The sequence below is a fragment of the Vicia villosa genome, linkage group LG5 (assembly GCF_029867415.1).
Source record: "Vicia villosa cultivar HV-30 ecotype Madison, WI linkage group LG5, Vvil1.0, whole genome shotgun sequence".
Classification (NCBI taxonomy): domain Eukaryota; kingdom Viridiplantae; phylum Streptophyta; class Magnoliopsida; order Fabales; family Fabaceae; genus Vicia; species Vicia villosa.
Window position 1 is genome coordinate 87,187,719 of NC_081184.1, and position 15,782 is coordinate 87,203,500.

The 15,782-nt window shown below is 32.9% G+C and overlaps 1 protein-coding gene across 1 annotated transcript; it reads right to left on the reverse strand.

Moving 5' to 3' along the window:
• Positions 1 to 3,415: 3,415 nt before the first annotated feature.
• On the reverse strand, positions 3,416 to 7,333 carry LOC131604959 (5'-3' exoribonuclease 3-like). The gene is made up of 18 exons (XM_058877368.1): positions 7,172 to 7,333; positions 6,996 to 7,101; positions 6,815 to 6,891; positions 6,504 to 6,695; positions 6,300 to 6,419; positions 6,140 to 6,202; positions 5,901 to 5,954; positions 5,649 to 5,819; positions 5,480 to 5,557; positions 5,221 to 5,370; positions 5,035 to 5,136; positions 4,861 to 4,935; positions 4,722 to 4,817; positions 4,509 to 4,579; positions 4,277 to 4,405; positions 4,068 to 4,144; positions 3,918 to 3,958; positions 3,416 to 3,784 (listed from the first exon to the last, which is right to left on the reverse strand). Exons 1-18 carry the CDS (start codon positions 7,331 to 7,333, stop codon positions 3,491 to 3,493), a joined length of 2,058 nt encoding a protein of 685 aa, XP_058733351.1. The 3' UTR covers positions 3,416 to 3,490.
• Between the last annotated feature and the right edge of the window lie 8,449 nt (positions 7,334 to 15,782).

Sequence of the window (15,782 nt, forward strand, 5' to 3'; positions counted from 1 at the left end):
GGACCTCTGCTCGCCGTGTTTTGTTTATAATGTTCGTTGTATACCTACTTGATATTTGACACATTTTGTGATCTCTTCTGTTTCAAATATGCAAGTATGTTTCTTGGCACAACAACTTCGATTATCGACATTTCCGAAATAATTTCTTTCTCCTCCAGGTTAAGTCGACCTACAATTGGATGAAATTGTAGCTTGGTGTCAAACACATGATTATGTTTACCACAAATGACACTAAACCGCCACGTATCATCCACCCTACGTAATCCGCACAATTTAAACAAGACACTCACATTTTCTCGATCCAGTGTCATCATGTTTTAATTTTCGAACTTTTGAAACATATTTTCCACCTCTATCACATATCATCGTTAGAAATGCTTGCCTTCTACTAGTGCCAATGTCAAACCTTCCAATCACAATGCCAAACCCGAGTTTGCTAGCTTCCATTCGGACCCATTCAAGCATATGTTGACGATCCCTAAAAAATTGATCATTTGAAAATTGTTGCCCAACATCTATCTCGACAACAATCATTTTAGCATCATCATTCACCTCATCCAACTTAGCATCATCATTTAACTTGGCCGAAACAGCTTTGAGAAATATGTCGGGGTGCACCATATCTAAAACGGGCAAAATAGAAAATTTGTTAAGAATTCTGCTTCTGCAACATAAACAATTTCAGAAATGTGCGCACTTCCGAAATAATTTAGGTGAGTTTTGAAAACGCATTTCCGAAGCAATGCAATATTTTGATCCAATAATCAGCTCCAATACTAGGAAATGAGGGATGAAATGGTGAAAGTTTACCTGAAATTGTAGCGTTTTTGCTCTCTTTCACTTGATAACACACTTGAAACTTGGTTTGAAGACAAAAAATGAATTGAGAATTGATGAAGTTGTTTGAGGGTTTCTGGCTGTGGAGTGAAAAGAGGAGAATGAAATTGTTCATCAACAAGATGGTATAACTGAATTATTTCGGAAATACATCTTTGAAAATACCCCTGAATATTTAAATTAAACGTTCAAATTAAAATAGGGTGTTTTCGGAGATGCATCTCAGAAACGCCTTAAAATTTGATATGAGGTGCGTTCGAAGATGTATCTCCGAAGGATATTTCAAGCTTTTTTCACCCCTACCGGATAGAAAAAGAAATTCTCAAAATTTAACTGGCCAACCCAAAAATAACTGTCACCTCCATATTTTATTAATTATAAACTGCCCATGGTCCATGGATAAAGTTGGGTCAAACAAAATTTCTGGTACTTTATAATAAAGTTTTAGTATTATATGAGATTTTTGATAATTCATTTTAGAACTGTTGATCTTAATTATCTTGGTTCAATAAAAAGTAAAGTATCTTATGGCAGTATTTTGAAAAAAAAAATCTGTTGTAAAAATAAATAAAAAAAATTGAAACCCTTGGAAAAAATTCATAAATTTTATATAGGAAGTTTTTGAAAAAATATTCATGATTTTTTATCGGCAATTTTAAAATTTCTGATAAAAAAATCATGAAAATTATGATTGTTTATATAAAATTTGAAATTTCTGGTAAAAACCCAAGAAAGTTATGATTTTTATCAGAAATTTTAAAATTTTTGAACATTTTTTCAAAATTTTCAATCCAATTTTGAAATTTTCGATATTTACTCATACTTTATTAAAAAATTGATAACTTAGGCAATAGAATAACGATAAAAACGCACATGACTTTCAAAATTTAAAGGTCTCAAATTTGATAAATGAGTTTAATATAAATATAACATGGGTCAAGTATGTTTTTGGTCCCTATAAATATCTCAAATTTTGTTTTTAATCCCTATTAAAAAAATGACATATTACAGTCCCTATAAAATTTTTATGCATGTATTTTTAGTCCTTGATATTTTTTAAAATTTTGAAAACTGTTTAATTATCCTTAAATTTTTAAATTTTTGAATAATTTTTCTCAGTTTAGAATACTATAAAGTATTTATTTACCAAATTATAGAATTTTTTAAAATGAAAATAATTAAATATGAATTTTTTAAATTTCAAAAGATAATGATAAAAGTAATGCAAATCTCAACTTAAAAATTAAATTTTGAGTTCATTTTTTTCTGAGGAACTTTTTATCACGTTTTAAACATGTTTGTAAAATAATCAATCAAAATTACAGTATGGACTAAAACTTCGTGCATAATAATTTTGTGAGGACCAAAATATGTTATTTTTTTAATAAAAACTAAAAACAAAATTTAATAATTTTATAGGGACGAAAAACATTTAACCCAATAACATTAAATGATATATAACATTGGTTTCAAATATAATCACGTGATTTAGTGGCGTTGCGGTGAGAGTGTTTTGATAGTAATAGTCTGATTCGATTTCTAGTTTAATGTTAAACCCTAAACTCTAATATTAACATTATAATTAAAGATTAATCACACACTTAATTAATTTATTATTAGTTAGACATGTGTGTAGGATTTATTTTCTCCATCATATATATAATAAGAAGGCATGGCATTCGGTTAAAGAACTTACTACCCAATTTAAAAAAGGAGTTGTTTCCCACCGAAGAAGAAAATGAGATCTCCTTTGACCTTATAAGACAAAGGCCTCCAAAATGGTGTTATAAACTATCAAATCCACCTCTTGATAAAAGTATACTATGTTAGCTATGGCATTCGACGAGTTCTTATCAACCAAGTCAAACTACTATATTACAAATTAATTTGTTTTTATTAAATATAATTATTTAGTGTAATTATATATGTATATGCAATTACCTATATATAACAGAAATCACACTGGGAAAGGTATGAAATCAATTTTCATGACAATAAGCACTTATTTCCATAAACCAATTGTATGTGTTCCAATGCTTCACTATCTGATCTTGAGTGTACGTCAAGCTCCTAGTAACCTTTTGGAGGAAACAAATAAGGAATACCCTCATAACAAATGTTCTTTGTGAAGTCTCTCTACAACTCTATAATTACTAGGCATGCTCACTTTGTGAAACAACCTTGACACTTGATCTAAAGATGTTGATCCTATGGCATGTTAGCCATACTTCATGGCCTCTATGTATAACTAGAAGATACAACCAATATTCAAGTTTGTTGACAAGCCAAAAAGATCAAGAAAACCTAATTAAACCCTCAAGGAGTAATAGAAGTATACTTAGTTGATTTCGACCTCTTTGGATTCGAAGCTCAAAAATGATGACCACAATAAACCCTAACATGAAGCTAAATAGATCAATCTTTCTAACATGTCTTCTGAATATTTGCAAGCCACACACATGCCTAACTAATAATAACTTACTGCATCATTCCAACATTTGTCACAAAACTAGCACTGCCAAAAGAAATACACAGTTTGTAAATGTAGTTAAGGTTACAATCCAAAGCCAAGATAACATTTTCAATCACCAAAACCATGCACACTAGCAATGGTGAAACAAAAATCTGCATCATTTCTGAGATAGCTTTCTTTCTACCAACGATTTGTATCCTTTGATTCACTCCATTGAGACCGTGACGAGTTATTGGAATTAGAAGAAGCATTCCTCCATGAATACGCATTATCGTAATTCTGTTGAGTCCTACCTCGTCCTCGACCATAACGAAAATTATTCGAAAATGGATGACAATAGTAAGATCCTCCATGATCATTAGATTGCCGATTGTGAAAAGGAGAAAACGATGACATTCGATCATTTAGAGTCTCGTCATTAATTCTTTCGGCCAAAAGCCTTCGTTCATCCATATAGGGAAGTTTGCATACCCCCTCGATGAAAAAAATAAATCTTTTAGTCAGTAATGTTATTGAATTGCATACATAGTAAAAAAAACTTGGTACTTAGAATATATACGAATTCAGACACTGAACATGTCGTGCTACATAGGTTGAGTGAGATTACCATCCACCTGAAGCGCTTTCCTTCTATGTCAACTTCAAATTCTACATAACCAAAAAAACAAGAAAGAGTCCAATTTATTATTTTCATCAAAAAATGAGTTTAATATATCACATATACACTAGGAAAAATAAAACTCAGAAAAAAGCTTACTCTGAGGAAACAAGTCAAATATTTTAGACTTCTCATCCAGCATCAATTGTGCATAAGCTTTAGGAAGTGCATAAGCACTGCATACAAGTAAAATCAAATAATATTTTACCAAGGTTAAGGAATCATCAGTGACATGTCGGGTGTCTATCTCCGTGTTTCATAGAATTAAATGTGACAGAATAAAAGGATAATTTAATAAAGAAAATTACCTCCTTTGAGGAAGAACGCTTAAGAGTTGATCAAAAGGCAAGAATGGAACACCTTTCTCAAAATTTACTGTCACTTGACCCATACCCTTAAAGTCTGAAGCAAATGGACTATAGTAGAATGGATAAAACCTGCATTTAATTTCCAGTTATAGCTTCTTATTTTCCACACGCAATATAAAATCAACGACGCATAAGAAAACAAAATGTCGCTTTTGACTATGTTGTTTCTTACCATGTCCATGAAGCAACTCCGGAAAAATAGTACTCAAGAAGCCACAATAACCCTTCCGTGTACTTCTGCACCTACAATTTAATTGCCACCACTATTCAATATACTTAAGCAAAGGACACAACTATACGGTGTATGTGACGTCATTGCTTCATAGGAATTAAGAAAGAAAAAGAACAAAACCAAATAAGAAACTAGTTGAAGGGAAAAACTTACTACTTCTTTCCTTTTTAGCTCAATGTTGGTGGGACCAAACACAGAAAATTTCTCTTTATAATATCTTTCTTTAAAGCCAACAGTTCCCAATTTTATCTAAAACGAATTGTAAGAACACTTGCAGATCAATCATATATACAATCATATATAAATCCCCTTTAGCTATAATGCATTTCTTTAACTCCTCTTTTAAATCATTTGTGTTTTTCAAAATCTCAAAAATAAGAATAAAAAAAAGTATCAACAATTCAACATCATTAAACTCCAATAACACATTCTACTGTAAGAGATATTAATCAATATGTATACTTACTTCTTCATCAGACACTGCAGCATTCCTAATGCCAAGAGCGCAATCTGAACCATTTCCATTCTCAAAATCGATGAAATTAATTGCATTCCGCTCTTCTTGCATCTGAAATAAAAATCAACAGAATCACATGAATCTACGAATGTATAATACATGCTTGAATTTTTCAAATAGTAAACATGAACTTACTGAGTTTTCATGTTCAATAGTAAGCCTTCTCAGATTCTTCTCTCTAATAGCACTTCTTTTGTCGAAGATTTTTTCTTCATATGTACCAACCATAAGTATGAATTCTTCAACTCTTGATAGATTCACACAAGCACTTTGTTTCTCCCCCATCTGATTTCATATCGATGCCACATAAAATAAAATGAAAATTAATGAAACTTCGATAAAAACATGCGATGTAATATAAACAAGGAAGCATATTGTAATCTGTTAATGTTACCTTATTTATGTCGACAAGATACCCTCTAAGTTTATGAAACTCTTTCTTGTAAACAGTCATAAGTAAATCAATAGACCCCTAACAAAATGGACCAAAACAAATAAACATAGGTAAACTACACATTCAAATTTGTTCAAATTTAAATCTAAGGGAAAAAGTTAATTAGTACATCAAAAATATCCAATGAAGGTAATTGGGGAAGAAAATCATTGCCAGCGAAGAAACAAATGAAGATAAAATCGTCAACTATCCGCTCAAAATCAACAATGAAATTTTTAGGAGGATCTTCTATCTTCATGTCTAATTCAAGGTATTCCCTCAACAGCCAAATATGCAAAAGCTGTAAGCAAGTATATTGATTCAAAATTAGAATCAACCTATCAACTTCAAAGATATAGACTTAAATCACATATTATTTTACCTCCAACCTCTTAGCAGCATTTGGGTCTACCTTAGCACGATAATTAGGCAAAAACTGTACATGATATGAATTTGTTATGCGCATACCACATCAGCAAAATACATTCAAACTATACAGAATCGATTTGTCAGTTTCGTGTGTAGTGTATGTCTCGCACTAATTCTTTTATAAAATTTCAATGTGTTTGATTTCTCATATTGTTAAGCTATAAAAGATTAAATGTATAGTCTATTGATAACCTCTCTTAAAATTGAAAAATGAGGCTCATGGCTTGACAATCCAAGCATTATGAGATCCGCGTCCTGTATCCAAAAATCAACAAAATTGGGCTTAAATATTACAAATCTCATAACAGATTAGCAACCTGTGAAATAGAAAAAGTAACTTCGATTTTGGTACCGAGCCATATAGACAGTGGACTGTGTTTGGATTGTAATCAGGCAGCCCGCGCTGTTTCCTTATGAATGACATAATCTTATGTTCTCCTTCTCCAGGAACATTAGAATCAGATAAAATTACCTAAGTAAAAAACATAGCCAGAAGCATTATATTTACGGTAGCTTAATGTTATATTTGCAAAAGAATATAGTTTCATCATGTTACCATAATATCCTTCCATAATGAATCAGAGGATATTCTTGAAGAGATATAGGTTTTAAGAGCCTTTGAGAGTTGGTGCATGAACTCAGTTCCGGGGGTGATTATATTAGAATCAGACACTTCACATTCTTGTTTAGGAAGAACTTGTTTTCCTTCCATTTCAAATTGTTTCCTCAATCTCTCCTCCTCAGCTTCCTACAAATACAAAACCATAATAATTAAAATAAAAAAAAAAAAGCACCAAGACTCTATCATCCAAACATGATCATAATATGAAGAAACCATATGTTATAATAGATGAAATGAATAGTTACACGCATTTGGTCATTTTTAGCAGCTTGAAAACGCCTGGCCCTTTGCTGGTTCATTTTGCCTCGTGGAGCTACTCCATCTGACAATATATAATATAACACAAACAAAATCACCTTCGTTGAGTTATTTGTAGAAACTAATATTAAAAAAGCAGTATCATCATGTAGGGTTTTTGCGACTCACCAATGGCCATGTAGAGTAGCTTGCGAGGTTTAACAATGGTAACAAGGTCATCAATATAGTCAAACATGTTTGCAAACACTTCCAAAAATGTTGTTGGTGGAGAAGTCTAAAATATAAATAGAAGAATAATAAGTTTAAGAAAGAGAGAAGTAGTGAAAGAAAGAGTAACAACTAACATTGATGTTATCATCGTTGGGATGAAAACATGGGTGGATAATGGAGTTCATGTCAATATAAAGATTATCATATTCCACCGTTTGAGTAGTGGTGGTGTTAGCATCTTCAATAATCTTTGGATATTTTTTGATTAACCATTTAAAAAACACAGGAACACCCATAATAATCACAGTTTAAGAGGTAGTGATGTGAGAAAATGAAGAGACAGAAGAAGACTTGAGAATTTGAAAATGAAAAAGATTACTGTATTTATTCCCTCCGCTCACACTCACTTTTCGAGTAGACCAAAGATTACTCATTACTTATGATTAAATTACTTAAAGATTACTCATTACTACTAATTACTACTCCCTCCGTCCCAAATTATAAGAGAAAAAAACAAAATCACGCTTATTAAGAAAAGTAAAAACACATTTATTTGACTTATAATTTTCTTGAAATAAAGTGCTTTGGAAAATTATAAAAAAATTCTAATTGGTTGTAAGTTATGGAAATGATGAGAGAGAATGTAAGTTAAATGCAATTTGCATTTAATTTTATCTTGAAAGAAATGAAAGATGATTTTTTCTCTTATATTTTGGGACAAGAAAAATGCATTTTTTTCTCTTATATTTTGGGACGGAGGGAGTACTACTAAACCAATCTAATATAGTTAGAGGAGAAAGAAACCAAAAGTAACATAGAAAATCCACACTTCTGATTTCTTATAATTCTCTTTGTGCGCTGCTCGATGCCACCTTTTCCAAAAACATAAAAAAATCTTCTGAACTTGTGATTTTATTTTATACATTCCCTCCTTATTTCTTGTATCAAATTATAAAAAAAAAACACCATAAATTATGCTATTCTAAAAAATTCATCTTTTTCAACATAAAATTAAATATAAATTGCATTTAATTTGGATTTTTTTTTTTTTACAATAATCACATTTAAAAAAACATCAATAATCATGTTTCTGAAATAATTACGCATATAATCAAGTTTTAAAATTGGACAAAGTGCTTATGCCAGAAGAAATGACGCATACAACTATAATTATGAGGGTGGCACCATATATGATGGCGTCTAGGTGCATCTGATTTTCCATCAAGCACCTCATATGGCGCCAAGGTGTAACATAGGCTTTATTTTATGTTAATTAATAATACTCAATTAATAAAAAACTTAGATATATAATATAATATAACGATTGCATTCCTGGAAAAATTACATATAATTTAGTTGTCACCTGGTTCGCACCAGTGTCCTCTCCTAACTCGTTATGTGACTATATGGTGTTCCTCTTGTGATTGTGGTTGGGTCGAGGGCCCTGCTAGGTCAATACGGTCAGGATTCATGAAATCCATCAGATCACCATATTTGGAAGGCCCGCTTTTAAAAAGTCGGTAACACATGTTCGCAAAGTTTGGTCGTCTTGGTGAGGGAATGGCTTCCATGGGTGGTCGATAGCACTGGTCATCAGAATAACACTACTACAAAATGTGCAAACAACAACGCCATGTTTACAACATATTCATATACATCATAGTGATAGGTTAAAATTTTTGCGCCCAGTGAGTTGCTGGATTTATAAACAGTAATTTAATAACGGTTGATTTTAAACACCATAGTAAAGAATGATGTGTTGCACACTTCGATTCCCAGCTATTACATTTTTTTCCCTTTTTTAGAGTACAATAAACGTGTATCATCTATCTCCATTATTTAAAAAATAAATTGTAAATGAGTTAACAACGATTAATACAACAACCGCTGTTAGAGGACTTAAGTTTCCAATACGGTTGCTTTGTCAAACCGCGATTAAAGGGTTTACTGATAAATTAAAACAAAACTTAATTTTTATTTCTTTCATAAGACGCCCTAGGTGACCATGCGAGCCAGAGGCGACAGAGGTGGCGTAATTTTTACCCTCTCCGTATCCATTCATTTGGAGCTCATATTTGCACCCTCTTCGTTCATTTGTTTCTTCAGCTTCACAGTACGGTACTCTTCAACATCTTCATTTGTTTTTTCTTGGTTTATGTTGTATATGCTCAAATCTTCACCATCTTTGTTCATTTGACTCTTCAGCTTCGAAGTACATTCCTCTTCAACATATGCATTCCTTACGTGCATAAGATTCTTCAGCTTCGAAATACGGTACTCTTCAACATCTTCATTCCTTTTTTCTTTGTATATATGCCCAAGTTAGTGTGAGAGTACATTTTTCATATGCTTTAGGTTTAGATTTGCTTTACGTTTAGATTTTGGTGTGTCATTCACATTATTATACGTGTATAAATTTCAGAAGTTGTTATGGATCGTAGTTGGATAAAAGTCGATAGATTAGGTCTGCTTTATGAGAAAGGAGTTCTTGAATTCCTTGAATACGCTGATAAAAATCTTCTCGACAATAATGGTATCTTTTATTGTCCTTGTTTTGTTTGTGTGAATATCAATAAGGGTACAAAGAAAGAAATATTCCAACACCTTTGTTGTGATGGTATATGTCAAAATTGTATAATATGGGCGTGGCATGGTGAGGTGGATAAAGAGGAAACTCGGACGCCACAAAGTTAAAGAGTGGATGAAGATAAATATGTGGAGGATCAACTAGAGGATATGTTCCGTGATATTGGGGAATCTTCTTTTAAGAATGCTCATATTTATGATACCTTATGTAGTGATAAAGACACCCTTTTATATAAGGGATGCACAAATTTTACACGATTGTCGGCGGTGTTAAAGTTGTTAAATCTGAAGGCAAGAAATGGATGGTCGGATAAAAGTTTCAAGGAATTACTTGAATTGCTAAAGCAAATGTTACCAGAAGATAACAAATTGTCGAATCGTTGCTATGAGGCCAAGAAGATATTGTGTCCAATGGGTCTGGAGTATATCAAAATACATGTTTTCCCTAATGATTGCATATTATATAGGAAAGAGTATGAAGACTTGTATCAATGTCCGAAATATGGTGTGTCGCGTTACAAGCTGAAGGTCAACAATGGTGATGACAATGACTATGACAATGTTAGTAGGAAGCATCCTCCCACTAAAGTGTTATGGTACTTTCCAATAATTTTACGATTTAATAGACTTTTTGCTAATTTAAATGACGCAAAGAATCTTAGATGGCATGCAGATGAAAGGACTCGTGATGGAAACATTTGCCATCTAGCTGATTCATTGCAATTGAAGAAAATTGATTCGTTGTTTCCGGAATTTGAAGTTGATCCAAGAAACCTTAGGCATGGGCTTGCCACCAATGGAATGAATCCCTTTGGTAATTTGAGCACTAACCATTCTTCGTGGCCCGTTCTTCTCACTATTTACAACCTATCTCCTATGTTGTGCATGAAACACAAGTATATGCTATTAAGTATGATGATTTCCAGACCACGACAACATGGTAACGACATAGATGTTTATCTTAGTCCATTAATCGATGATTTACGAATCTTGTGGAATGAAGGTGTTGAAGTTGATGATGCATATTCTGGAGAAAAATTTAAGATGTGTACAATGTTATTTTACACAATCAACAACTTTCATGTTTGCGGTAATTTTGCTGGATATAGTGTCAAAGGACATAAAACGTGTTCTATTTGTGAAGATAATACTTGTTATCACCAACTTGAGTTTAGAAAAAAGACTGTTTACCTTGGGCATCAAAAAATTTCTAAAGCTTGGTCATCCTTATCGTAGATTGCGGAAGGCTTTTAATGGAGAGCAAGATTTTGATGAGGCTCCTGAACCTTTAACAGGGGATGAAGTTTATCAACGGTAGGAACACATTAATTTTTTCTTCCAAAACTCCAAAATTTACTTCCGCGATGCATTTCCGAAGGCACTCATATCCTAATTTTAAAGATTTTGGATATGCATCTCCGAAATCACCTCCTTTAAAGTTTTTTCATTAAAACGTTAGATTTAAAATGTCAGGTCTTTTTTCGGAGAGCATATCCAAAAAACCCTTCTAAAAAAAATTTGGGATATTGGTTAATTCGGATATACATATCTATTCAAATATTCCAAAAAAAAATTGATTTTATTTTGAAAAAATATTTACTTATAATATAATTAGAGTGAGTTATTATTAATAAGAAATTACTTAAATAAAAATTGTTATAAATAAGGAATAAAAAGATTAAATAAAATTTTAATTTTATAATAATTTATTTGTCAATTTTTTTTTAAAATTATAAAAGTAATTATTTTTTAAATGGTTAAATATGTTTTTGGTCCCTATAAAATAGCAACTTTTGTTTTTGGTCCCTATAAAAACAAATGACATGTTTTGGTCCCTACAAAATTATTATGCATGTAATTTTAGTCCCTATTGTTAAACCAATGTGTATTTTTAAATGATTCTTTTGGAGACATGTTAAGAACGTCTTAAAAAGTTTCTTGAAAAAATATGAACTCCAAATTTAATTTTTAAGTCGGAATTTTCATTACTTTTATCATTATTTTTTGAAACTTAAAAAATTCATATTTAATTCTGGTCATTTAAAAATATTCTAAAATTTGGTAAATAAATATTTTACAATATTCTAAATATGTATAAAAAAATAATTAAAAAATTTAAAAATTAAAGGGTAATTAAATGCATGAAAAAAATTTAGAAGGACCATTCTTTGAAGAAAAAAGTTTTAGGGACTAAAATTAAATGTTGGTTTATTTATAGGGACGAAAAACATATTTAACCCTTTTTTAAATGGTGTATAGTTAATATGCAGTTAAATATTTATGGGGTTAAATTATAAAAGTAATTACCTTTTTTAAATTATAAAATTAATTTGTCACAACATTATGCAGTTAAATATTTAATTAATTATATATCTTAATAAAAATGGTATATATTTAATTATATATCTTAATTAAAATGGTATATATTTTATTATATATTTTGATTAATACAATTAATTATACTATTATTACAATTGATTTTAATTTTTTAATAAATATTGAGTTTTTTGGGATATGCATATCTGAAAAATCCCAAGATAAAAAATTGGGTTATTTCGGATATGCATCTCCGAAGCCACCTTTTTTCTAAAAAAAGGGTGTCTTCGGATGTGCACATCCGAAATCACTTTTTTTTAAGAAAGAGGTGCCTTCGGAGATGTACATCTGAAATATAGGAGTATTTTAGGAGGTGCCCCGATTCAGCTCATTTTTTAAATGTAGCTTTCGTGCCATTATCCCCGACATTTCGTATGTTTGACCTGTCGACTAATTCTTCACCAAAAATCCCAGAAAATTATGAGAGCGTCTCAATTTTTAAGCGAAATGAGTGTTTTCTGGTGTGTCGCGTCGAGTTTGAAAATTCATAACTTCTTCGATTTTTATCGTATGAAGCCTATTCCAGCGGCATTCTCTCCAAATTTCTGTTAGCTTCGATTCTCCGTCCAATACGCTCATTCAGATTCGAGCCAAATTATGAGTTTTAGCGCGTTCTTTGAGTGGTACTCATGAAGTTCTGCACCGACGCGTCAGATGAACCGACGTTTCTCGTCGCTCAAACGCACATAAGTTTTTGACCGCTCATCGTATCGAGCCGATTCTCACGGCTACGAGTCACAAATTTAGTCATCTTCACATTGGTGTTGGTTTCGTTGTCGAGTTTTGCACAGAGCCGAGTTTCCCCGAAAATGAACTAAAAAGAGATGCGTCGGGGGGTAATTTTGGATTTTCACCACAACGCTATATAAATCATTTTGCACTCTTTTCTCTCATAACTTCAATTTCACCCAAAATATCGAAAACACTTCTCTCAATTCTCTCTCAATTCTCTTGAATCAAAATCACAAATATCATAAAACTTACATCAATTTTCATCAATCTCGAGAACAACATTCATCAAGAATCAATATCAACCTATCTCCGATCCGAATCCCCTCCGCCACAAGCTACCGCGCCAAGCTCTCTCTCTCTCCCTCTCTCCATTTGCGCGATCTCCTTCCTCCTCCTGGCTCCGATTGCACCATATCCTCTCTCAATCTGCTCTTCATTTGTTTTGGTAATCTCACTATAACTCTTGTTTGATGTTTGATAATGGTGCTTGATTTAAATTAGCATGATAATTGATGATAATAAAGGATTGTTGATAGATGTTAGGGTTAATTAATGATGATAATTGATTATTGATTGATAATTCATGATGATTACACTTAATTGATTGAATATGAGATTTGGTAGTTGATTGTTTTTGAAGATATGCTCATAATGCTTATGATCCAAGGAAGTGCACTCAAGGTGTTTGTTAAATTGTTTGTGTGAAGCATTTGTTCTTGATTTTGAGTGTTAGTATAAAATATAAGTTGCTTAGTATCATGTCTATGTGATTGTTAAACATGTGAATTGGCTTTGATTGTGATATTGCTTGGCGCTAATTGTTGATGACAATGGATAAATGTGGCATTGGTTGAAAGCGTGATGTTTACTTGCTCGAATTTGCATAATCGACGTTAATTGTTGTGCTCATTTCTTGATGCTAGCTTGTTATCCATGAGTTATACCTTGTTGTTGTTTTGAAATGGACATAGCATGAACATGTTTGATTGATGATCATATGCTTGAAACCATGCGACACATGTTTGTTCGTCTCTTGAATTTGGAAGCTACATGAATATGAGGTGTCGAGTTGTTGTAACACCCTTCTAATACCCCGTATAAATATTTAACAATAATCAGAGTAAAACATGAAAAGGGCATTACAACTTCCATATCATTAAAACAATACTCATGTCATGCCATAAAAGAGAACGTCAAACCAAAATTATTCAGATTATCATGTTAACACAGCGGAAATATCTTTTAACATCTTAATGATGAAACAACTAAAGTCATAGACTTAAAACACCAACATAAGCAAATCACCCAATAAAAAGAGTTTAACAACTAACTCTAAATAACGTCCCTAGTGTTACACGATCAGAGCATGACACAGACCCAACCGACTCTAACGAATTACTTGACGAGCTAATCCTCAATCTAAAAAATAACAACAGTAAGGGTGAGTCTCATTCACATTTAACCAATGTTATAAGATATAGATAATAAAATATCAATCACATATTATTCACCCAATTACAGTTACGATCAGATTCACAACCACCCAATTAATCACAACCAATACACCACCACACGTATTATAACATTGGATAATCTTCCATTCATGTTATAATAACACAAGTAACCTAATGCAATGCAACTATATGTATGTGGTACCAATTCTAGGATAACCCATCTCACCGATCCACCATCGTCAAGGATACGGCGACACCCACTCACTAATTCCACACAATGGGAATTAGCTACCACTGATCCACCATCGTCTAGGATCAGCCACATAATGATTATGAAATGCATGTATCAACCATAACATGCTCATCATCCACATTAACCAACCAAATGTCATAATCATCAACCAATACAATAATCAATAGCCACACACAGTTATGCTATTGCTCAACCATAATAAAATAAATATTTTACATCAACAATATATGTATAACAAACACCAATTACAACCACAACATCATAATAGGTAAAACATTCATTAATGTACCTATACGCATAAACCACCATAAAACACGTACCTTTAATCAACCGATCCTCTAGAGTAGTCTCGGAACCAGATAAGGCGAACACCTTACAACCAGCTTGATTCTTCCTCGGCTTAGGACACTTAGGACTAATATGACCCTCTTCTCCGCAGTTGAAACAAGTTACAGTGTTCCCTTTGCACTCAATAGCAATGTGACCTGCCTTTCCACACTTATAGCACTTCTTTTCTTCACTTTTGCACTCGTGAATGCGATGTCCAGGTTCTCCACACTTAAAGCACTTAATAGGGGCACTAGAGTCTCCCCCACTAGGCTTCTTCCAGCCTCCAGCTTTTTGGTTACCTTTACCATATGGCTTACCACGATCCATATGCTTCTTCCCTTTCCTGTCGACCAACTCGCGAGAGTGTGACGACTTCAACTTAATATTGTCCTCTTCAAAGATTCGGCTGCACTCAACCAAATCAACAAACCTGCGAATCCTCTGATATCTGATACCCTGTTTAATCTCATCCCGGAGACCATTCTCAAACTTAACACACTTCGAGAACTCGCTAGCCTCATCATTGTTGTCGTGGACATAATACTTTGCCAGTTCAACAAACTTGGACGCATACTCCGGCATAGTCATGTTACCTTGTGTCAGCTCCAAAAATTCAACCTCTTTCCTGCCTCTAACATCCTCAGGAAAGTACCTTCGCAATAATTCTCTCTTGAACACAGCCCAAGTAGTCGCAACACCAGCAGCTTCCAATTCATCCCTACTAGCCATCCACCAATCATCAGCTTCTTCAGACAGCATGTGAGTACCATATCTCACCTTCAGATTTTCATCGCAATCAATCACCCGGAAGATCCTTTCAATTTCCTTCAGCCACCTCTGAGCGCCTTCGGGATCGTGAGTGCCTTTGAACAACGGAGGGTTGTTCCTCTAAAAACTGTTCAGCTGCCTGTCAGCACCAATTCCAGCCCCATTGGCATTCCCTCCCAGTACACCAGCAATCATGCCCAGAGCCTCAGCAATCGCATCATCGTTCCTTCCACCTCTTCCGACCAT